General features: G+C 41.0%; 2 protein-coding genes across 2 annotated transcripts; both read right to left on the reverse strand.

The window, feature by feature from the left end:
- Positions 1 to 1,972: 1,972 nt before the first annotated feature.
- si:ch1073-459b3.2 (growth arrest-specific protein 1) lies at positions 1,973 to 4,538 on the reverse strand. Its single transcript, XM_058387016.1, has one exon. The coding sequence runs from the start codon at positions 4,132 to 4,134 to the stop codon at positions 3,370 to 3,372; it is 765 nt and encodes a 254-aa protein (XP_058242999.1). The 5' UTR covers positions 4,135 to 4,538; the 3' UTR covers positions 1,973 to 3,369.
- A 3,143-nt stretch (positions 4,539 to 7,681) lies between these two features.
- Positions 7,682 to 17,543, reverse strand: cplx3b (complexin 3b). Its single transcript, XM_058387145.1, has 3 exons — positions 17,115 to 17,543; positions 11,628 to 11,715; positions 7,682 to 10,361 (listed from the first exon to the last, which is right to left on the reverse strand). Exons 1-3 carry the CDS (start codon positions 17,270 to 17,272, stop codon positions 10,137 to 10,139), a joined length of 471 nt encoding a protein of 156 aa, XP_058243128.1. The 5' UTR covers positions 17,273 to 17,543; the 3' UTR covers positions 7,682 to 10,136.
- Positions 17,544 to 25,267: the final 7,724 nt, after the last annotated feature.

Consider the following 25,267-nt stretch of genomic DNA (forward strand, 5'->3'; position numbering starts at 1 on the left):
CTCTCTCTTTCTGTGTCTTTTTTCTCTCTGTCTGTGTCTCTTTGTCTCTGTCTCTCTCTTTCTGTGTCTCTCTGTCTTTCTGTGTCTCTTTGTCTCTCTGTGTCTGTCTCTTTTTCTGTGTCTATCAGTCTCTCTCTGTCTCTCTCTTTGTCTCTTTCTCTCTCTGTGTGTCTGTCTCTCTCTTTCTGTGTGTGTCTCTCTCTCTTTCTGTGTCTATCTGTCTCTCTCTCTCTTTGTCTCTTTCTCTCTCTGTGTCTCTTTCTGTTTCTCTCTCTCTCCGTCTCTCTCTTTGTCTCTTTCTCTCTCTCTCTCTCTCTCTTTCTCTCTTGTCTACCAAAAACTTTCCAAATCCCCTTCCAGTCTTTTCTATTTATTCCAGAACCAGATTCAATTTATAGGCTAAAAGGGTTAAACCTTGGAACAGGGGGAAAAAAAAAAATCTCATCTCACTACACACACAGTATCCATCTTCCACTGACATCGGCGTCATGAATAGAACATTGTTCCCACGAGACACTAAAATCTGAAACGGCCGTTTCTCATGGGCTCTAGAGCCGTGTGTGTGTGTGTGTAGGAAAGAGTGAAATATTGGTCTGTCCCAGCATCCAGATAAATGAGACACCGAGGCCCAGGTCCTGAGTGAGAATAGCTCTCCTGCTTTTGTTTGTTTTGATTTTGTTCCCAGAAGCAGGCCGGAGGGGCGGAGGGCAAAGGGGCAGAGAGACCGAGATGTTTCTGCCGAATTGTTTTCACAGCAAAATTGCCTTGTGTGTATTGCACGCTTCATCACTTAGACCGCTGCAAACATGACAGAGGCACATACGTACAGACGGGTGACAAATTAAACGGGTGGGGTTGGAAAAACAACATAAAGTGAGCTGGGAAGGTTTCGGACCACCACGAGCCACCAGAACGGATTCCTCGCTGTAGGGAAAGAGCGCTGTCATTTTTCCTTGGTGTTTTGACACTGGTGATGGAGAACATGGTCTAGAACATCACTCCAAAAAATCTCCCATAGGTGTCCGACTGTGTATAGATCTAGTGACTGTGAAGGCTGTAAAATATGATTCATATCAATTTTCATCTTCGGTGAAGACTTCATGCCCTGTGGATGGTGCTGGAGTCATACTGGAAGAGACCAAGAAATGTTTCGTCAAAGTCTGAAGAACCTCGAATGGATTTGCAGTGACATTGCAGTGAAGTGGAGCCAGCAAAATGAATACCGTGCCAAAAGTACCCCCCCCCTTGATGTTATGTTTACATTAAATTTAATATGATTTATACTACTTGAAGGTGAAAAATATTCCCTCTGGACCAGCATTCCCATCTATGGCATGGAGCTTTGCTGCTCCTTCAGTGTTATCTTTGTTTTTGTTTCATGTCTTTGTTGAGTCTCCAGTTAATGTCCTCCTGAGTTTTGGTGAAGGAGCTTCTCGTCAGGTTTTGCAGCGATGCCGTATCCTTTTCATTTCATTAATGGCGCTCCATGGGATGTTCAAAGTTTGGGATATTTTTTTTATAACCCTGATCTTATAACCCTTCTCCACAACAGCTCTCTGGTCTTGCTTAGTGGTGTAGTGGTAGACTCAGGGGCCTTCCAGTACAGGTGAACATTTCAGAACATACTGACATCATATGATAGATCATGTGACACTTAAGCGATTAATAATTATTTGATTTCTGAGGTTAATTGATCTTATTCGAGGCGTTCACAGCCAAGGGATGAATACATATGCACTCATAAATGCATTTTTTCTATTTCATAAATCCATTTTAATTCCATCTACCAATATTTGTCACCTGTCTATATTAGCTACAGTTGCATTAAGGTGTGAAGAATATCTAACCCAGCTTTTATCTTAGCTGTATTTTAGTAGTTTTAATATTAAAAATAAATTTAGTATAATTTAGTAATAATATTCATATTCTTAGTATATAAACCAGCCAAGTACATGAATATCTGACATAACATTTTATTACATCATATAAATATATTGCTTTCTGTACATAGAAAGTTTATGGCAATTTTACCAAAAGTTATTTTAACAATATCCAAGCTAGCAAAGTTAATGCATCTAATGCGGGTTACTTCTAGATTTAAACGCACGTGACAGGAAGCTTCAGTAATAAAAAGAAACAGACTGATGAGTTAAAATCAAAGCTTTTTGGGGTCAGAAATAAACCTTTTTGTCTTTCTCAAGACTACAAGCAGATGTGTAAAGATAGCATTCTTTCATGTGCCTTCTCCAAACATGCCTAGACTTAAAAACTTTACAAACAAACGAGATACTACTGCTTTTGAAATAAAAGCATAACAAGGGTCTATATTTTCTTATACATCACAAGCAAAACAGAAAATGGCTTCTTACATGACAGTTGTGCAACAGAAATCCACTTTATACCAGAAACAAAGGCTCAACTCAGAACTGAAAGAGAGAGAGAGAGAGAGAGAGAGAGAGAGAGAGAGCAAAAGAAAGAGAAAGAGAGATCAAGTATTTCCTCTAAGTTTGGGGGGGAGGGAAGGAGTAAAAAGAGAAAGGAAAGAGGGAGAGAGGAAAGGGGTCACCCCGGGGGATGATTCATTGAGCTGAGGCGAGACAGACAGACAGAAAGTGAGACACAGAGAGAGACAGAGAGAGAGAAAGAGAGAGAGAATAGACAGTGAGTGGAGGGGGATATTTATTAGCCTGTGAAGAGCCTCTCCACTTAATTTAACAACTCGATCCTGAAAGCTGCTCTTTTCTCTGGCTGTCCACTGCAAATATTTGAAGTATAATCATCCCAACAATGAGCAAACAGGGTAAAGAGGGGTACGCAAACACACGGCACACGAGTTCTCTGTTTGTCCTAAGTCTTGCTTAAATAAAAAAGAAAGAAAAAAAAGACACACTTCAGGAAGTACTCGGATGTAAACTGACCAAACAAGGACAGAGAGAAAGTAAGAGAAAGACAGAATAGAGTGGCTTGTGTTTTTTATTCTCTCTCCAGTCATATCAGCTACTGAAGGCTCTGGGTCAGTTCTGATAGTGGTCCAGGATTTCTTATATTTCTGCAAGAAAGTAGTTAACAAAATCCACAAGGAAGTCAAGCCTTCACGATATCAATAGTGAGTTGTTATTTTGCATTATTACTGGCCTTTGGTGGTACATATGCTGTGTAATTCATCCATAATAGCTTTATCTGGTACTGTGGTCATCAGGAGTGTTTTATGTACATGCAAATCCCAGTAAGAATAATGCAGGCCCATCACTAACCATGGACCTAAAGGGTTCACTGATATACCGCAATGCATATCATCGCAGTGTTCGTATCTGTATCATGCACTGAGTTAGTATGCTCTGGGCAGAGGCAGAAGAGCTTTTGCTCGGGTCAAACCCCGAGAAAGGTCACCGCGAGTGACCCCAGGAACAGGGCCAGATGGCTCGAGGAACGCCAAGCACGTGAAGGCGAAACCACGGCGCCCGTGTCCATGTCGCGCTCCAGTTTGAACTCGTACTCCTCGTCCTCGTAGGCGTCGTCCGGGACATCCTGATCGGGGACGCGCCCACGGTCCGAGAGCGCGCACAGGCGGCTCATGTTGTCCTTGACCATCTCGCAGAAGGCCCGCTCCAGGCCGTCGCACACACACCGCTCGAGCAGGGCTCCGTCTGGCAGCAGGCGCAGCTGCTCGATGGTGCCCCTGCACCGCGCCGGGCACTTCCTCCCGTTGAACAGCTGCCCGCAGAGCCCCAGGTACGCGGACAGAGCCGCGCGGCACACGGCGTCCTCGTCGCACCGCCTCCGTGCCTCCGTGCACCCGATACCACCGGCTTCGCGAGCGTGCGTGCGCGGCAGACACGGTTCAATGGCTCGCTTTGCGCGCCGGCACTCCGGATCGACTCCGCAGTCGCACGTCTCCAGGTCCGGACCGCGGGCGGTCTGGTTTAGTCTCACGAGCGCACTGATGCAGTGACTCGGGCAGCGGTGCAGCGCGCCACGTATGTTCCCGTCGCACGCGACCACGTACTGCGTGTAGGCGAGCTCACACTCGCGCTCCTCGTGGCACCGGAGCACGGCCTGCCAGCACGCGGGCTCGGCGTTCAGGGCCACCGCGAAAGACAAGAGGAACGCTGCGAGGCCACGCCAGGTCCCCATGCTCCCGCGCTATGGGTTGCGTTTCACACACTCACTTCCGGTCCACATTTATCACTCAGAGTGTGGAAGTTATAAACTCCTTCCGTCTTCACGCGCAGGACTGAACGCAGTTATAATGGAAAAATAAACCGGCTTGTAAAAAATGCGAAGAGGTCATTGCCGGATAGGGCGAATCTTTTAGCCCAGAGTTCCTTAAAAGTGGTTACCATAGAAACGACTTCCTGAGCGTCCACAAAACTTTTTAACAGGTTAAAAGTTTAGAAGTTAGATTAGATCCACTTTACCGCTTCGGGGAGCATCGCAAACCGCCGTAATCCACTTCTGTCTGTGGTGAAGATCCGCTCGAATTTTCACTTTCACCGCGTCTCTCGTGACGGAGAGAGAGAGGGGGGGGGGAGTGAGTGAGAGAGAGAGAGAGAGAGAGAGAGAAGAAAGAAAGAAGAAAGAACCCCCTGTCTCTCCCCCTTTCCCCGTTACGCATTCTGTTTTACGATTGGTCGCAAAGGGGGACTCGTTTCCATAACAACACTGTTTTTTTGGGGGGGGGCAGTCTCGAGCTTACATGCACGCGGAACACTGGAGTTTTAAAACAATTGAAATATCAAAAATGAACACGGTCACCATGGTGATCAGATGTAATTAGGTTTAGGAAAAGTGACCGGAGGGTTGTTTGAAAATGCTCCCAAAACAGAGAGAGAGAGAGAGAGAGAGAGAGAGAGAGAGTCAGCGAGATAGAAGAGAAAGAGAGAGAGAGAGTCAGAGAGATAGAAGAGAAAGAGAGAGAGAGAGAGAGAGAGAGAGAGAGAGAGAGATAGAAGGGAGAGAAAAGTGACCATAGAGTTGTTTGAAAATGCTCCCAAAACAGAGAGAGAGAGAGAGAGAGAGAGACAGCGAGATAGAAGAGAGAGAGAGAGAGAGTCAGAGAGATAGAAGAGAGAGAAAAGTGACCATAGAGTTGTTTGAAAATGCTCCCAAAACAGAGAGAGAGAGAGAGAGAGAGAGATTGTACTACTGTGTGTCCAGTAAGTTCATGCTCTAAAGCAGGATCAGTATTTAGCAGTGTGTGATGTTTAGACATGATGAAATTCATGTGGTCTGTGTGTTTGCTTTTCCACCACAAATATTTCTCTTCTACCACAACACTTCTTCTTCTTTTTTTTTTCTTTTTTTTTTTTTACCAGACTGATTCCAAGCAGCCGTCCTCGTCCATCTCCTCCTGTCCCCTTTCCCCCATCGAGCGGTTTAATCTGGTATTGAAGAGGAAATGAATGGAGGACAATAGCGTTTTCTGGCCCGTTTCACCCTCTTTGTGTTAAACTGGCCATGCAGCGGACAGCAGGCTCTCTCAATGGGCCTCAGCAATAGGGAAAAGTTTTTTTTAGCATTAATATATTTTACGACACACTCGAAAAAACATTCACAGACCCCCCCCCAAAAAAACCCCTCTCTGCTATTGAAATGGAAACTATACTGCCTGGGACGGATTTGGGGATGGAGCGCTTGAGGAAAGTTGTGCTACACAGTCGTAGGTGTTGTTTACAGTGTTGGAGTTGTTTACATGGTCTGCAATGAAAACTGGCAAAAAGATCAAGTGGAAAACACAAACAATAGAGTTGGGTAACATCACATACTCATGTATAGTTCAGCTGTGAGGAATAAAACGCTTGGTATGTGCTGTTAGAGAAATAAAGTGGAGTTCCCACCTGGAAAGTGAAGTGTTTTATTCCTCTTATACCACAGCAATAAAATAATCACGGCTTGCCAAATTGTTTATCTGTTTATTTTTCCATTAAGTGTTCCATATCATGCAAAAAATATAGTTCCTGTTATCTCTAACATGTCTGTCTTTTTTAATCTCTCTCTCTCTCTCCCTCTCTCTCTCTCTAAGACAAAAAGTAAACGCAAAGAGAAAACCATAAAGCGCAAACTCCTCTCTTCTGAAGACCTTTCCCTTTTTTTTCCTATTTCTCCTGATACTGGAAACTTCACCATATAAACAATCATGCATCATAGAGCATTGTGTACATTGTTACCATAGAAACAATAACTTTTTCATCTGATTATTAACCTGTGATTTACCTGGTAGCTGGAACTATTGTCAGAGCTGCTGACCAATCAGAATGAAGCATTCAGCATGTCGTATAAAGGGATAATAGAAGAAGAAACAGGCCATATGCTGTATATAAGTCTATTAAATGAAATTGAAGGTTTCAGCATGCCATGGGGGTTGAATGTCCTCTGGACTGCGTCTTATGATGGAGCTTGTAATCTGTAATAGCTTTATTAGATACTCTGATCATCATGATTGTTTTTGTGTGTTTACACAACGACCCAATCCATGCAAATCCCAGTGAGAGTAATACACTCACTGTTGAAGTTTTGCATCTCACTGGTTAGCAGGTTTTGATTAATTTTCTATAACTGTAGCTCTAGCTCTGTAACCCATCTGTAAGTCATAGGTTTATATTAATGCACTTGTTGTAATACACCTATAATGAGCACTGACAGGTGAAGTGATCTCCTCATCATGGCACCTGTTAGTGGGTGGGATATATTAGGCAGCAAGTCAACATTTGGTCCTCAAAGTTGATGTGTTAGAAGCAGGGAAAATGGACAAGCGTAAGGATTTGAGTGAGTTTGATGAAGGGCCAAACTGTGATCTCTAGATGACTGGATCAGAGCATCTCCAAAACTGCAGCTCTTGTGGTGTGTTCCCGGTCTGCAGTGGTCAGTATCTATCAAATGTATTCTTTAAGTCTCACAACTTAGAGGACTTAAAAGAACTGCTGCTAACATCTTGGTGGCAGATTCCACAGCACACCTTCAGGGATCTAGTGGTGCCCATGCCTCGATGGGTCAGGGCTGTTTTGGCTGCAAAAGGAGGACCAACACAATATTAGGGGACTTGTACAGCAGGGGATCTACATATTCTTGGTAAATAAAATGTGTAGTTTCTGAAGAATTAAGAGTCAATAATTGTTGATATGGTGACTTGCTTTAAGAATTATTACAGTAATTCTGTAATAAACAGTAGGCAGTGGTGGCTCAAGTGGTTAAGGCTCTGGGTTGTTGATTGGAGGATCAAGCCCCAGCACCACCAAGCTCCACTGCTGGGCAATTGAGCAAGGCCCTTAACCCTCTCTGCTCCAGGGGCGCTGTATCATAGCTGCCCCTGCACTCTGACCCCAACTTCCTCAGCTGGGATATGCGAAGAAAAGAATTCAACTGTGCTGTAATGTATGTGTGGTGATAATAAAGGCTTCATGTCCCCCTCTCAGTTCGAGTAGTCTTCTGAGAGAGGAGTTTACAGTTTCTCTTTACATAAGCTTTCAGAGGTGATATAGGACATGATAGTGTCCACATATATCTCAGTGTGTGTTATTAGGCATGAATATATTAATTATGTATAAACAATGCAGAATATATTAGTGACTGTTTCTGTTTGTCACTAATGTCTCCACCTGCTGGCCAAAGGTGGTATTGCAATTCCAGGCGAATAGCTCCTGCGTCAAATAAAGCATGGTTTTGTAAGTTAATCAAGACGTAATTAAAAAAAATATGTTTATTATAGCTTCCACAGTGAAAATCATAAAATTAACATAATCCAGGGGGGGTTATTATACATTATTATATAATACACATTATTATACAGAGGAGAAAATCAAAAGAATATTTAAGGTTTGGGATTTAGTCATGCTCTCATGTCACAAGTAATAAATAAATAAATAAACAAAGACAAAGAATAAATAAACATTAACATGCTTCCCTCACCTTTCTGTATATGTATTGCTGTATATACAGGATTATATTGCACCCTTACAGATTACAAAAGCACAAAGACACACTGTTTAAGACTCTTGGCAATGCTCTATGGCACTAGGTATTTTCACTGGTGCTTATCAAAATAGCAATTACACAAAACTGTTGCAACCAACTGTCACAGCACGACTTACACAAAGCACACAGCGCAAAACAAATGTTGGCAGAAATGATCTTCATCTGTGCTATTGCAAACCATAAACCATCAACTTGGAGAGCCAAACTGTTCAGTAAAAGACAGTTTGATTATTTTATATATATTTATATATATATATATATATATATGTATGTATAATATTGAGTACAGTGATCTTAAAATGGGGAACAGTCAGAAAGAACAACACGCTGGTAGCTGTTAGACAACACACAATCACCTGCACAAGACAGCACCACTGGGTGGGAGGTAAACGATGATAAGGGTTCGGGGTCTGTATGAGATCTGTATGGCTCAAACCCAAGCCGTCTCTGTTCTCAAGACACGGAGACCGGACGTGTTTTTTCAAGTTTGACTAAATGTAGACGCATCCTATCTACATTATTGCTTTATCCTTACAGTTTTCAAATGAAATTCAGTTCAGTCACAGATCTTCGTTCTTAAAGGAGCACTTTGTCATTTTTTCCCACACTCTGCCGCGTTCAAGGGGAATTACAATCGCATTTAAAACATCCACCAGGCTTCGTCTATTCCTTTAATCAAACTCAGTTGAAATAAAAAAAAAGTGTCTTTCAAAGAAAATTTGCAGAGCTGAAACGCTTTGTTAAAGCTGTGTGGGGGGCGGAGCTTATTTCAGGGCCAGAAGCCTGTATGAAGAAATCAGCTCGAGCAACTCCACTGAGATATCGTGACTCCTGTTTCTAGATATAGATTGTTATAGATGTAAAAAAAACACTTTCAAATATTACAAACAGCTCCTTTAACCTTTTATAACCTTTTTAAGATATGATTAGTGTACATATAGTTAGTCATATGACCTTCTGTAAGCAGTGAATAAAGGGTAGTAAGGGTGGAGTCAGAGGAGAAGAGGCATGTCCAAGTTCTGTGTGATTCTTATCTTGACATGATTTCAGCTCACCAATGGAGCATTATTAAGTCCAGCACCACTGTCTGACAGGCTGATGTTGTATTGAAATGTACGTTTTGGGCAGTAAATACACTTAAAAATGAAATATCTAACGGAAAAAGTAATGAATTAACTCATTATTACAGATGAAATGATTTAAAGCCAGCCCTCAGTGTAACAGAAGAGCTGCTCCTTCAATTACTCTAAAGAAGAAAACCCAAAACGAACAAAAATATGGGCATGATTTTATAAACCTGATAAATCCAAGTATCCTACATCCTGTGCACACATCAGGCCGAGCTGTGTGAGTAATAAAATGGTGAATTAGAGGGTGTGTGTCGGCTCTAGTGTGATTTTTGTAAGCTGCTGAACAGTTCAAGTGAAAGCCATATTGTGAAATGAAATCATTTGTTCCTCCAGCAATATACTGGCAGTGTACTAGATTCATGACTCCATCTTTTCTTTTGTCTATCATCATATCCTCTGCAGTCTATTTATTTATCCCTGATTATCTGAGATTTAAAAGCAATTGATGGTCCAGACCAGAGGAGCCTGGAGTCAGATCTTATCCTGGTCTAGACTCTCATGACAAACCCTGTCTCAGTTGCTTCTATTCAAGAAAACTCTCGCAAGCCTTGGTGGTATGTTTTGCATAATCTGACTGAGGAAACTTAGACGAAATGCTAAAGAAATACCTTTCCCCATGTCGGCTTGGACCGAAGTCACCAGCTCTGAGAATATTCCCGAACAAACAGCAGTGATGTTAAATCTACAACACAGGCTCTGGCACACAGATGGAGGAGATGGATATGTGGGATGTGTGAGAGGCCGTATGTGCTGCTCAGTGTGTGTACAGGAACCTTCACGGACTTGGCATCAAACCTGGCAGCTGGTACAATTGGCAGTGTTTTGCTCCTATTGTGTGTTAATGCAATGTATGGGATTGACCAGAAAAGAAAAGAAGGGGAGAGAGGGAGAGAGGTGTGGAGTGGAGCTTCTCTACTTCAACATGGCATTAAGGAGACAGACATGTAGATAAAAGTGTGCTTGGTGTTTTAATGTTATACGAGAGAAGAGACAGAGAGAGAGAGAGAGAGTGAGAGTGGAAAGAAAAAGAGAAGTTCACATGAGCGAGCACTTCTCTGCGGAGTTCTTCAGCTCCTCCAGCGTGGCCTGTGCTTTGTCCTTCAGGTGGTCGATGTCCACGTTCTGGATGCTGGACAGCTGCCCCAGCACCGAGAGCTTGTTCTCTTCCTCCTGGTTGTCCTCCGCAATCATCTTCGCAAGCTCTGTGGGCAGCTCCACATCCTGTGTCGCAGCCTGGATCTGTGTCTCATCCACCTCGTTCTGAAACACACACACACACGATAATACCTGATGATATTTCTGTTACTATTCCATAACAATCATGTTAATGATCATAAACACTGATCAGGTCGTCAAGGTCAGGAAGGAGTCTCCAGTGTCACAACTTTATAACAGTCAAAATTCCAAAAATGGAACGTAGCTGCTTTAACGGAAGTGAACCTACACTATATTGCCAAAAGTTTTGGGACACAAATCATTGAATTCAGGTGTTGTTTTTCAGGGGTTGATCTCGGCCCCTTAGTTCCAGTGAAAGGAACTCTTAATGCTTCAGCTTCATACCAGGACATTTCGGACAATTCCATGCTCCCAACTTTGTAGTAACAGTTTGGGGATGACCGCTTCCTGTTCCAACATGACTTCACACCAGCGCACAAAGCAAAGTCCATAAAGACATGGATGAGTGAGTTTGGTGTGGAGGAACTTCACAGAGTCCTGACCTCAACCTGATAGAACACCTTTGGGATGAATTAGAGCTTCTTCTTCTTTCAGCTTTTCCCTTCTCCACAGCGAATCATCTCTCTCCACCTATCCCTATCTTCTGCATCCTCAACACTTGCACCCACTAGCTTCATATCCTCATTTATTCCATCCTCTTTGTCCTTCCTCTTTGCCTCCTGCCTGGCAGCTCCATGTCCAACATTCTCCTACCGATATACTCACTCTCCCTCCTCTGAACATGTCCAAACCATCTTAATCTGCCCTCCCTAACTTTGTCCCCCAAACGTCCAACATGAGCTGTCCCTCTGATGTACTCGTTCCTAATCCTGTCCAACCGTGTCACTCCCAAAGAGAACCTCAACATCTTCAGCTCTGCTACTTCCAGCTCTGACTCCTGTCTCTTCCTCAGTGACACTGCCTCTAAACCCTACAGCATGGCCGGTCTCACCACTGTCTTGTACACCTTCCCCTGGATTCTCAAACGTTTATTCATGTATTAAATAATAAATAATTTAATAATTAATTAGTAATCAGTTAAAATCAGTCAAATAAATCAGACTCTAGTAAAATATATATTTTTGTAATTAAATATGTTGATGTATAAATTTACCAGGCTTATGTAACTTCATAAGTTTATTGTCTGCGCTGACATTTACAGCGATCATGTACAGACACACAGGCTTAAAAGTCTTATAACGCAAAAGCCATGTAGATTTACTACGAGGTGTGTAGCACTGATAAACACACTGTTGATTTCTGATATGATCTGTATACCTGTGTGTGTGTGTGTGTGTGATGCAGCTGTACCTTTGGGAGTTTGTACTTTTCCCTGAAGTGAGTTCTCACTGTGGCTCTTTCCGCCTTCTTCTGGGCAAAATTGGCATCTCGTTCTCGCCTGCAAGCAAAGAGTGACAGGTCTGAGTCGAAAATAAACACACACACACACACACACACAGTGTCTGGTCTGACACTGATTTATTCATGTTAGGAGGTGATTTCAGCACCAGGAGTAGTGTTTGTAAGAGTTAGGGTGCGCTGGTGCAGGAAAATAATCAGTGTCAGGGTAACGTGATGCCGTCTTTTACTGTTACAGTGGTGAAGTTAATTATCTTCTAATAGCAGCATTTCCTGTAGTGTTATATTCTTTCTCATGCACAGCAGTTTAACAACAATGCAACAAACAACACGTAGTTCGTTTTATCCGTTTATTGTTACATTAAATACGATGGAATGAAGCAAGATAGATTCCTGTTCTTACTTCTAGCAGCTCTAAACAGTCATTCTTTCACCATCCTGTTTTTATTTCCCTCTCTCTATCCTGAAATTAATTCGCAAATGATCGATTGACCGACACAAATGACCCCCCTCTCCTTTCCCTCTTCCATTTTTTTCTCAGTAAAAAGTGCAGCTTTATTTCTAACTAAATAAATACTAAATAAACATCTCCACACAGAAAACTAGGTACGCTCTTACTATAGATGCTGGCGTAGAAACCTTCTGACCAATCAGAATCGAGCAAACGGTAAAAAGAAACAAAAAGAGCAGTGATATAAGTACATGGTACGAGGAAGTAAAGAGTGGAAGTAAAAACAGCAAAAGAATAGAAAAAATTTCCGACACTTAAAAAACGGCAGGCAGATAAACACATGACACATCAGTTAGTCCTCCAATAAAAACTCGATGACATCACCTCTATTAAAGTACTTCCATTGGACACCGTTATCCAGAGCAACTTACATTTTTATCTTATTTTTTTATACAACTGAGCGGTTGAGGGTTAAGGGCCTTGCTCAAGGGCCCAACAGTGGCTGCTTGATGGATCTGGGATTCAAACTTACAACCTTCCTATCAGTAGTCCAACACCTAAAACATTAAGCTACCACTTCCCTTAACCACTTAGCTAAGACTAAATCTGTAGTCGTCCTGTCTGGGTCTGAGGGTTAGACATTTATAATCATTTAGCCCAGAGATGATAACGATGATGGTGATGATGATGATGATGCAGTACTCCAGGAGACCTCCAGAGGGCAGACATGAGACAGAAACGGAACCAAATGAATTACTCAGGTTTATATTTAAAAAGCAGATTAAAACATATTTTTAAAAGTTATTTAAAGCCCAATAATTTTCTTCCAAATATAAATATTTGTAATAAATATTAAATGTATTTTTTGGCAAAAGTGCTAAATTATTATTATTATTTTTTGAAGTCATTATTTAATATTAGAATTTCTATTACATATTTATAATACATACATTTATATCATTAAACATTTTTATTATACATATCTTTTTTTCTTTGTAAAGCACATTTAGCTACATTTTAATATATGTGACGTGTTGTCTAAATAACATTAATGATCATAATTATTCTTACTACATATTATGGATCATTGTGCATTTTTGTCATCTTATGCAATCTAGTACTACGTGATAAAGCAAGTTTATTTATTTTAAATTTTCCGCATTTATAAAGAGGAGGAGAAAATATAGCTTTTACTTAGTTTTACATTGAACACAACCATCAAATCCAGTCTGATTACAATATTAAGCCTTTACAAAGATCTGCCTGTTCAATTAAAGTGGAAAGTGATCTAAGAGAAAAACCAGGGAAACGTTGTACCTTACAGTTTAATAATAAACGTCGGTCAGTGACCCTCACATGTACAAACACAAACCAATATCCTGTGACCTCAGTGCACCCACAACACGAGTGTTGTTTACTGAAGGTCATGTAACGCCTGCTCGGTCTGATCTATGATTAGTGTTCATAATTCATTTCCTCATCTCCTGTGTTATACACGCAGGAGGCTGAACTGAACTGTGGCAGGATGAAGTGGCTCTTACTCACAATCCTGTCATACATGTGACCTTCTGACAGATGAGCCTAGTCCACTGATCTGATAAATCACCACACGTTCAGAACCGCAAGACAATTACACCCTAAACAAGTTTTTTCTTTTATTTTCTATTTACTTTACACAGTTATCCTGGATGGAGATTCAAAGAGCCTTCTCTCTTTCAGTGGAAGCTGCGGATCTGTATCCAGCAGCTCAATCCGAGCCTCGCTGTGACTTTAATGGAAAGTTATGATGAAGGTTAAATCCCTGTAGAGCTAACCCAGCACTGGAACTAGGGTACAGACCAGGATGAAAAAGCTGTTTGGATTCGGACAGACCCTCAGGAGGTAGCTGTATGAATTTGAGCAGACTCTGATGAGGTAGCTTCTCGCATGTGGACCAGGCTCAGTTACAGTAGCTGTTTAGATCTGGGTGGATTCGAGTGAAGTAGATGCTTGGATTTGGACCGACTCAAGTGAGGTACCTGTTTTATATTAGAGGAGGGAGATGTTTGGATTTGGATATATTCAGATAGGGTAGCTGTTTAGATTTGAACTGACTCAGATAGGGTAGCTGTTTAGATTTGAACAGACTCAGATATGGTAGCTGTTTGGATTTAAAACCTCAGATAGGGTAGTTGTTCAGATTTCAGCAAATTCAGATAGGGTAGCTGTTTAGACTTCAACAGCCTCAAATAGGGTAGCTGTTTAGATTTGAACAGACTCAGATATGGTAGCTGTTTGGATTTAAAACCTCAGATAGGGTAGTTGTTCAGATTTCAGCAAATTCAGATAGGGTAGCTGTTTAGACTTCAACAGCCTCAGATAGGGTAGCTGTTTAGACTTCAACAGACTCAGATAGGGTAGCTGTTTAGACTTCAACAGACTCAGATAGGGTAGCTGTTTAGACTTCAACAGACTCAGATAGGGTAGCTGTTTAGACTTCAACAGACTCAGATATGGTAGCTGTTTAGATTTCAACAGACTCAGATAGGGTAGCTGTTGGGACTTAAACAAACTCATATGAGGTAACTGTTTGAATTGAACAGACTCAGATATGGTAGCTGTTAGGATTTGGTTGCTCTCAGATGAATTAGCTTATTAAATTTAACCAGGCTTCCACTTGGATTTTGACAGACTCAGGAAAGGTAGCTGCTTAAATATGGACCCAGATGAGGTAGCTATTGTAATCTGTGAGGTAGCTGCTTAGATTTGGACAAAACCTCAGCTATACTTGACAGGATAGACCTATCCAGAACAGGTAGCCATTTCAATCTAGATAGACCCAGGTGAGGAATCTGGGTACGATGACAGAGGTGCACTCCCTATCTCATCACCCTGTGGGTCATCCAGGACAACTTTTGCTTTAAGCGAGTACTAATAAGCTCACGCATAACAAAGCATGAAAATGATGAAGTACCATATGGCCACAGCTCCAGCACGGCTCGCTCGTCTCTGGGTATAATTGGCTCTGATGGAGTTTACGTTCCATGTGCACTAATGACAGCAGACAGCTATGATTAGTAGAATTTTTGCATATGTTAAAGAGTGCAATTTTTTGGCGTCTATTAATAACTTTAACACCTGGTGTTTGGTAGTGGAACCATGATAAATCGTAATGAGAGCCGTGTCGAGCATCGTTTACACAAATTACTCAGAGGGTTTTTTTTCCCGAAGCTCTCAGACTTCTGTATGCATAAATACATTTTACTAAATGGAGAATGACAGAAGCTCAGTGAAAAGTGAAGAATTGTGGGTTGACCTGGACGCCTCCCGGACCAGCAGGACACAACTGTAGACTACAGACGCTTGAGCTCATTACATTTGATGAGAAAATTGTCATTCTCTTACTGAGAAGGATTCATACTGTATGTTCTGTTTTTGTTGTCATACAAAATATACACTATGAATAGATTTCATTTTTTTTAATGCTTCTTCATATTCCTCCTACTCTGTGGCAAAAAGGCAGGGCAATCTTTTTTTTTTTTGTCTAATGTATATGCAGGAAAATAGTTATTTTTAAATAATATTATTTATACAAATATCAGACGAGTCTCTTGAAAACCCTGGAAAGTGAAGAAAATCTCCAAACATGATCATTTAGATGAATAGATAGATAGATAGATAGATAGATAGATAGATAGATAGATAGATAGATAGATAGATAGATAGATAGATAGATAGACGGACAGACAGACAGACAGACAGACAGACAGATAGATAGATAGACAGACAGACAGACAGACAGACAGACAGATAGATAGATAGATAGATAGATAGATAGATAGATAGATAGATAGATAGATAGATAGATAGATAGATAGATAGATAGATAGATAGATAGATAGATAGATAGAACATTGTTTATGTTTATTACATCTCTATTTATTATCATCATGTTATATTTTGGGTATTTAGAGCGCACTAAAATACACCGCTCCATGTTGAGGTATCATCAAGCATACACATTTCTATGTAATGTATTTTTTCCTCAGAAACGCACATGCGTCTTAGAAGCTTTACTCTAAAATGTAATTATGCATCTTATTATTATTATTATTATTATTATTATTATTATTATTATTATTATTATTATTATTATTATATCCAAAGAAAGAGTATCACACTGGGAGTGCTTACAGTGTTTACTTCAGAAATGTATCTGCTGTCATTTTTGTATTTCGTCTTATACTGTACAGCCAAAAGTCTGTGGACGCTTGACCTTCACGTGCATTCGTGGTCCTTCTCCGAACTGATACCACAAAGTTATAAGCACACAACACGTTGTATCGAACATCTCTGTATGCTCTGTATGCTTTCTGTATGCTGTAGGATTACAATTTCCCTTCACACCATCCCTGTTCCTGCATGACAATGCTCCTGTGCACAAAGTGAGCTCCATTAAGACCTGGTGTGAGGTTTTAAGGTTGGAGTGCCCTGACCTCAACACATCACTAATGCCCTTGTGCCTGAATGATGAGCGCAAACATCTAGTACAGGAGATGAGTGAAGTGGAGGTTATTATAACGCCAAGATAAGGAGGAATAAATCTGTAATGTGATGTTAGCCATATAGACTCCTTCTGTATGCATCAATAAATTTTACTGATGGAAAAGGTGAAGAATTGTGGGTTGACCTGAACACCTCCCGGTCCAGCAGGACACAAATGTAGACTATAGATGCTTGAGCTCATTAAATTTGATGAGACAATTGTCATTATCTTACTGAGAGATTTGTTCTGTTTGGTATGTCATACAAAATATACACTATGAAGAGATTTCATTTTTCTTTTAATGCTTGATGTTCAACATATGAGTCAGATGATGGTCAGTTGTCCACAAACCTTTGACCATATAAGTGTACTTTCCATCTAAAACCCTTAATAATTTCCTAAAGTAAAGATAAATAACTCCTAATCAGTAGAGAAAGTGTGTGTGTGTGTTCCCCCCCCTTACTTCTCCTCCTCGAGCTGCTGTTGGTATTGCTCATACTCCTCTTCTGTCATGCCTTTAGCCGCCGCGTCTCCTTTCTCTCCATCCGCTTTCTCCTCCGTTAATCCTCCTGTCAGATCCTTCAGCTGACCACCGATCATGTGCTTCACCATGAAAGCCATCTCGGATTATTCTACAGGATCCAGGCAAGTTCTCCAAAAAACACACACCTTCCCAGGACGCAGCCTTTAAAAGTGCAAAAATATCAGTATCACTATCCGGGAATTACTTCTTTTCTTTTCTTCTCTCTCTCTCTCTCTCTCTCTCTCCTTTCTATGAAAATGACATGAAATGATGGAGAGATACCGAATACCGACTCTTTCTCGCCCTGTCTCGCTCGCGCGCGCGCGTGCCTTCGTGCGTGTGTGTGTATTGGAGCCGGAGCGGAATAACTGCGCGCGTCTGATTCCACGAGTTTTCACTGTTCACTCCAACCAATCAGATTCACGCTCGCGTGCTAGCCGCGTCCGATCACGTCACACATCTCTCACCGGAGAGAGCAGTACTTCATTTTCTCTATCTGCCCTTCTCACCCGGGGTCACTTGGTGCTGAAGAACCCCTTGTCATATTACTACACAATAGTGCTTTACACACACACACACACACACACACACACACACACACTGAGTGATTTTATTTAGTTTAATGGTGTATCTCCCTTACTTGTCAGATGAGAGCAGTCAATCTGACGTCACTCTGACGTCACAAACACAAAAGCACAAGCGTTTTCCTGCAGTGTATGACGTGATATTAATAAGAAATCCTGCCTAAAAGTAAACATTGTCCCAGAATGCAATGCATCTACATAAAGAGCTGAGTTATGACAGAGATTCCGCTTGGCTGGTTAACGATCCACAATAAGACTTAAACACAAGTTTGAGCAAAGGTCAAGCAAATATTTCTGCTTTATTTCTGTTTGATGCTATTGTAAAGCTTATCTATTCTGATATAACTATATTTAAGACCTTTTTTTCTGATAAAAACCTATAAATTCTATTAAACTGTAATATCGTGCTCCAACTGAAGCCATGCTTGCTGATATTGTGGTCTATAACTCCTCCCCAAACTGACCGCTGCCCTGTATCTCGCACTCTGATTGGCTGTAGGTCATCACCGAGGTAGTTTTCAGTCAGAACTACTATCACACTGCATGACTTTGAGTCACCGACAGGTCCAGATATTTAGCATGCCAAATATTTCACTCATTGGCGATTCGGTCAGACTGAGTTTTTGGTCATTCACACTGGGCGATTGTCACTTGCGTGCACGCGCTCCGCTTTGCCTTGATTTTGCAAAACTAGTAAAACTGAACTGAAACTGAAAAGTCATGCAGTGTGAATTAGTTAGTCCATAAAAGGACTAAAGCGCCGCTGCATCACTTTCTGTAGGTGGAGCTAATACATACATACAGCGTTCAACCACAAAGTGCAACAAAACACGTTTGTCTTTTGTTAGCAAAACTCCATCCAGCTAAGGGATGTGTATTAACCTCCTCAAAATGGAGAAGTGCATATTAAGAAATATAGATTTAGCTAACAAACTTGTCTGGATGTGGATTGTTCTAAAGCAAGAGCGAGAACTTTCCGGATTTCCATATAGGAATTAGGAATTCCCAGTCAGAAGTCAGAAATTCAGTTGGTTTCATTACAAAGTAAACCTCGGATGCTGGAGATCACGAGTTCACGAGACGTTGGAGATCACAAGATCACGATAATGATTAAGATTACAATGCAAGTTGTGAACAATGGACTTTTCCTTTAATTAGCTGATTACTTGTTGTTGTTTTTTGCCCCACTGCTTTAATTACAGAGTTAGACTAAAATGGGCTGAAATAAGTGACCACCAGGCTTTCTTCTGAGCCAACACACACACACACACACACACACACACACATCTACACAATACGAGCTGTTAATGACGTGAATGTATTTTTGGAAGGAGTCTCCAGTGCCAGTATTTTGTAACAGTTAGAGTTTACATTTCCAACACAGGAAAGTCTTCAGAATTGAGGATTTGAGGAAATTACTTTGAGTTTTTGTCTCATTAACTTCATGAACAATGAAGAAAGTGAAACTTCCATTTCATTTAAGAATAAATGGATAATTGTACATAATCTTTCAATAAAATGCTAATTAATGCTAGTGTTAGTCAGCGGACATGCTGTTACTGGAGATGAATCTCTTTGTGGTAGTAAAGTTAACTCTACTTTATCACAACACCTTGTTGTTGATTATTTTCCTTTAGCACTATACCCCTAAATGTTTTTCCTCCCAGCTTGGCTGTACTGATATTATTCTCTACAGTATATATATATAAAAGTCTAAAATAAACGAAGCATTTAACTCTCCAAGGAAATCATTGTGACTCCATAACTCCTGTTATTAAAGTCCAGTCCTTCTCCCCTGTGAGTAGTGGTCACTTGTATGACGTCGATGATGTGCAGTTGCGAGTCACGAGGGGAAGCAGCCACGAGGCCGAGCTTGAAACCAGTAATGAATGGGGCCTGGCTCGGCTGTGATGGGCGCACCGCGCTTGTCAGAAAGCGTCTCGCAGCTGTTTTTGTGCCTCCCACATCAGGCTGACGCTTAAATTGCAGCCACGGCGTGTTGAGATGAAGCGCTAAGCCGGAGGAGATAGCTGGAGTCTACAAAACTAAACGTCTCTCATTATGGAGAAATAGCAAGCTGTCTGCAGTGTGTAGGACTTAAGTGAGAAAGGAGGAGATGTGTGCTTACAGAGAAAATAAAATGTCAAGGAAAGCCAAGCATATGCAGAACTGTGAAAGTGACTAACACCCCAAACACCCAACCCCCCCCCCAAATACACACACACACACACTTGTACACACTTTGTCAATGCGAACTCGAGATTCATGTCATTTGGCTCATCTGTGTGCTGATGGTCATCCTGACGCTGTGAGAGAAACACATTTGTGTCTCAGTACTGAGTTTTACAACATCACACTTAAAAGGAAACAACGGTCATCTTGTAAGATTTCGTATTCTCAGACTGATACACAACTAAAACAGACGATTGTCCATTTCACTACAATACCCTGAATTTTTAAGACTCCATATACACCACTATCTATCTATCTATCTATCTATCTATCTATCTATCTATCTATCTATCTATCTATCTATCTATCTATCTATCTATCTGTGTCTGTCTATCTATCTATCTATCTATCTATCTATCTATCTATCTATCTATCTATCTATCTATCTATTCTGTCTGTCTGCATGTCTATCTATCTATCTGTCTTACTGTCTGTCTGTATGTCTATCTATCTATCTATCTATCTATCTATCTATCTGTCTGTCTGTCTGTCTGTCTGTCTGTCTGTCTGTCTGTCTGTCTTTCTGTCCGTCCGTCCGTCCGTCCGTCTATCTATCTATCTATCTATCTATCTATCTATCTATCTATCTATCTATCTATCTATCTATCTATCTATCTATCTATCTATCTATCTATCTATTCTGTCTGTCTGCATGTCTATCTATCTGTCTTTCTGTCTGTCTGTATGTCTATCTATCTATCTATCTATCTATCTATCTATCTATCTATCTATCTATCTATCTATCTATCTATCTATCTATCTATCTATCTATCTGTCTGTATGTCTATCTATCTATCTATCTATCTATCTATCTATCTATCTATCTATCTATCTATCTATCTATCTATCTATCTGTCTGTCTGTCTGTCTGTCTTTCTGTCCGTCCGTCCATCTATCTATCTATCTATCTATCTATCTATCTATCTATCTATCTATCTATCTATCTATCTGTCTGTCTGTCTGTCTGTCTGTCTGTCTGTCTTTCTGTCCGTCCGTCCGTCCGTCCGTCTGTCTATCTATCTATCTATCTATCTATCTATCTATCTATCTATCTATCTATCTATCTATCTATCTATCTATCTATTCTGTCTGTCTGCATGTCTATCTATCTATCTGTCTGTCTGTCTGTCTTTCTGTCCGTCCGTCTGTCTGTCTGTCTGTCTGTCTTTCTGTCCGTCCGTCCGTCCGTCCGTCTATCTATCTATCTATCTATCTATCTATCTATCTATCTATCTATCTATCTATCTATCTATCTATCTATTCTGTCTGTCTGCATGTCTATCTATCTATCTATCTATCTATCTATCTATCTATCTATCTATCTATCTATCTATCTATCTATCTACCTCTCTTGATAGTCCATGATCTTTATGTTCCACTTTCACCGAGCCGTCCTTGTTTTTCCTCACCTCGTAGCATAAAAATGACCTCAAATCCGACCTCTGACCCACCTACACTTCGATTCAATTGAAACTAAGCATATTTAGCATCCCTGACTCTCCTGCCACACTACACATGTCTCTAACTATCGAATATCAGTCATTTTCAAGTCTAAACTAGCACAAAAAGTTTCCGAATTTTTCATTATGATTATCTGTAGAGCATGAAAATGAAGGATAGACGCTGGTTTATTTGTCGCTACGATGGTTTGGTGTTGGTGCAAAATGAAGTAAACAATTAATTATGGATATTAGGTCAGACAGTCAGATAATGGGATCAGATATGTGTTATCAGACTGAGCCAAAAGCAGGAGAAATAAATGCAAATTTCTTATAACAGCCTCTTATATAATAGTAATGCATGAATGCACCGTCTCTACACACACACACACACACACACACACACACACAAAGCGCCTGACTGAGGCCCCAGCTGTTTCTACTGCTGCCCAGCTTCATGAATATGTCACACACTGTGAGTGTGTGTGTGTGTACAGATCGCAGGGCTCCCTGGGATTTTGCTTCTGTTTGCTCTCATGTCTCGTTCTGTTTCTGGATGACGAGGTTAGCAGGATGCAGACAGATAGCCAAACAAGCGTTTAGTAACAGTGTCACATGCTCCTCTTGTATTCTGATACAACCCAAACAACAACAGCTAAGAATCCATCATCATGCTCAGAAGAGCCGAGGGAGCGCGCTACAGCCAGAGAGAGAGAAACTAAATCATAAACACAGCACATGCATGCACTATTGTCAGCCCATCATCAGGGTTATTAACCGCGTGTGTGTGTTAGTGTGTGTGTGTGATGGTAAGGCCGTCAGCGAAGACCGTAAGCTAAGCAGAACAGACAGCTGTTTAAGCTATGACAGCCGGTTTGTCACAAGGTGCTGAAAAGGAAAAATATCGCTCCAGTCCACTTAACAGACTCTGACAGGGGTCAATCTTCGGCGCGGGGGAATTAATCGATAACAATCACTTTCCTCTGAACCATTTCTCACACCTCTTCATGTCTTTGTGTCAGAAATGTACGCCTGCAGCATGGAACTGTTTGTCTTTATATTCCTGTTAGATTTCTATTCATGACTAATGCACAGAACATAAAGGCACAATAACCAAACAAGAGAGGTAAAGAGAAAAAAAAAACCTAGTCTATCTTTGATAAAAAGAGAGACCGGTGAGGGAATGATGAATGTTTATAGCTGCTGTAAGATAAGTGAAAACAGGAGAACATTTATTTTATTAACATTATGTGTAACTAGAAATGGATAAAAAGTGTTTAAAAAGGTTTAAAAAATGTCAGACATGCTCAGACAACAGAGGATTTTATTCGTACTTAACTTCAGCACAGGGGAATTAATCGATAGCAGAAACATTTCTCATAAACACCTCTCCATGTCTCTGATGTATTTGGATTAAAACTGAATGGAAATGTATTTGTACAGTGCATAAGTTAACGCCTACGGTGTGAAACAGTTTGAAGTATGCTCTTTATATTTATACTGGCTCGGCTAGACGGCACTTTGGTGACTAATATAGACACAATAACAGTAGAAGGTCTGAAGGCAATGCACAGATGCTACACATGTTCTTCAGGGCCTTGGTTACGTGTGTAGACATAATGTAGGACGTAGAACAGTTTAAAAGAGAGCTATGTACATTTATGCATTTACTTTTCTGGTCTTTGACAGACACCCTTATCCAGAGCAACTTACATTTTATCTCAGGTCATACAGCTGAGCAAACGAGGGTTAAGGGCCTTGCTCAAGGGTCTTCACCACTAAGCTACCACATCCCCATCATTATACTACAGCAGATATGGAGTTTTGGCTCCAATTCCTTCCATATCACTGTAGCTCTGTAGTTTATTTAACGCAGATTTATTAATAACTCTAAAGGAAGATCAGCTACTTATTGACTTAAAATTGACAAAATAAAGGAAAAAACCTGAACATCATCTTGGAGATTGATTCTTCACGTCGCTGGAGCTGATGGTGGGTGAAGAGCACTGTCTAAAATCCTCCTCATTTCTCTCCTCATCAACCCATTCAGCCAGCCCTCATACCCTGTGGATGTGGGTGGAGTCATTCTAAAAAAGACCACGCCCACCAGGATAGAGATGTTTCATCATTGGAGAAAGGTGATCAGTCTGAAGAACTTTGTACTGATTTGCTGTGATGCTTCTCTCTACAGAGAAAAGAGACCCGTAAAAGAAAAAGAGAATAAAGAGTAGAACACAGGTTTTTCAGATTCAGGGTCTCACTGCATGGGTATTCCTTACAAAACCATTCCAACCACTGGACCAATGAACCAGTTAGGCACTGAAGCGTCCTAATTTAATACCCCAGGAAACCTAAATCCCTGGTTGCTCTCTAATTAGGTTAATTTTAGTCTTATGAATGGATCTGCACATGAATAATCAGAGATTTCCCAATACTTTGTCCTTACTAATCCCAAGTTAATTTAAGTTGTCTTTATTTATCACATATACATTACTGCACAGTGAAATTCTTTCTCCCATCCTCAAGGGTTGGGGTCAGAGTACAAGGTCAGCCATGATGCAGCACCACTGGAGCAGGGCCCTTGCTCAAGGGCCCAAAGGTGGCAGGTTGGCGGTGCTGGGGCTTCCCGACTCGACTCAACACCCCAAGCCCCAAGTCTTTTTCACACTTTCACTCTCATAAACAAATTCCAGACAAAGAAAAACATGACAATTAGAGCAAAAAGTATGAGAACGTATATTTCTTCCTAGCTAGATCTGAAAAAAATCAGGACTTTGTTCAGACTTTTGTGACCTGAGAAGAACCCTGAACCGTCCTCACGGCTCCGTATGAACTCCGAGCGGATCCTGAGGCGGACGTGATGGCAAAACAGGAAGCCTCAACCCTCTGAGTGGGATAAACAGGAAGTAGCATGTCACTGAAATACGTTCTGAAAAGTGGACGCATCATCGATTCCGTCATGCATTTACGGCAAAGCGAGAGAGAAAAAGACCATCGTGCTGGAAGGACAAACACCTTCCTGGTGCCTGGTGAAGGAGGGTGGGTGGATGGTTGGGGGGGGTGTAAATTCATCTCCATGGTAACGCACATTAATTACCTGTGAGTGCATTTCTACATCATGAAAGTGCCATAAGGTGGATTACACAAGCGAGCACGAGACTGAGCATGAGTCTGTGATGAGCTCATCCTCTCTCCCTCACACACACACACACACACATCCTTCTCTCTTTTATTCCATATTCTCTCTATTTTTCTCTCTCAGTTTTTGCCCGAGAGAAGGAGAGACTGCACAATGGGTTACTGCGGTTGCATCTAAATGGGATGCGAAAACCGGAAAATTTTCTTTCCAGCGACTTCCTGCAAACAATCGCAGGAGACATTGAACAAGTGTGTGTGTGTGTGTGTGTATCTTTGTGGTGACCAAATGTCCTCATAAGGATCGGAATATCTGACAGTTTTGGACTTTATGGCAATAATTTGCCGTATCCCAATGTTGGGGAACATTCTTTTGGATGATAGCTAATTCACACACACACACACACACACACACACACACACACTAGTACATATTGATGTATAATAATGTCTACTACAATGCCCTAAATCATATGCAGTTCAAATATCTTTTATATATTTAAACATCTAAAATAGAGACCATTATTAGTGTTAGCAAAATGATTGCTAATCCTATCACTACTGTAGCTATCTTTAAGAAAACACACACACACACACACATGGTGGTCTGTGGAAAATAATTACTACAGTTTGAACCTGCACATGCTGTATAATTTCCTTTTGTGTGTTAGCAATAGCTAAAAAAAGATCCTCCAGAACATAT

Source organism: Hemibagrus wyckioides, linkage group LG04 (genome assembly GCF_019097595.1).
Source record: "Hemibagrus wyckioides isolate EC202008001 linkage group LG04, SWU_Hwy_1.0, whole genome shotgun sequence".
In the NCBI taxonomy this organism is placed as follows: Eukaryota; Metazoa; Chordata; class Actinopteri; order Siluriformes; family Bagridae; genus Hemibagrus; species Hemibagrus wyckioides.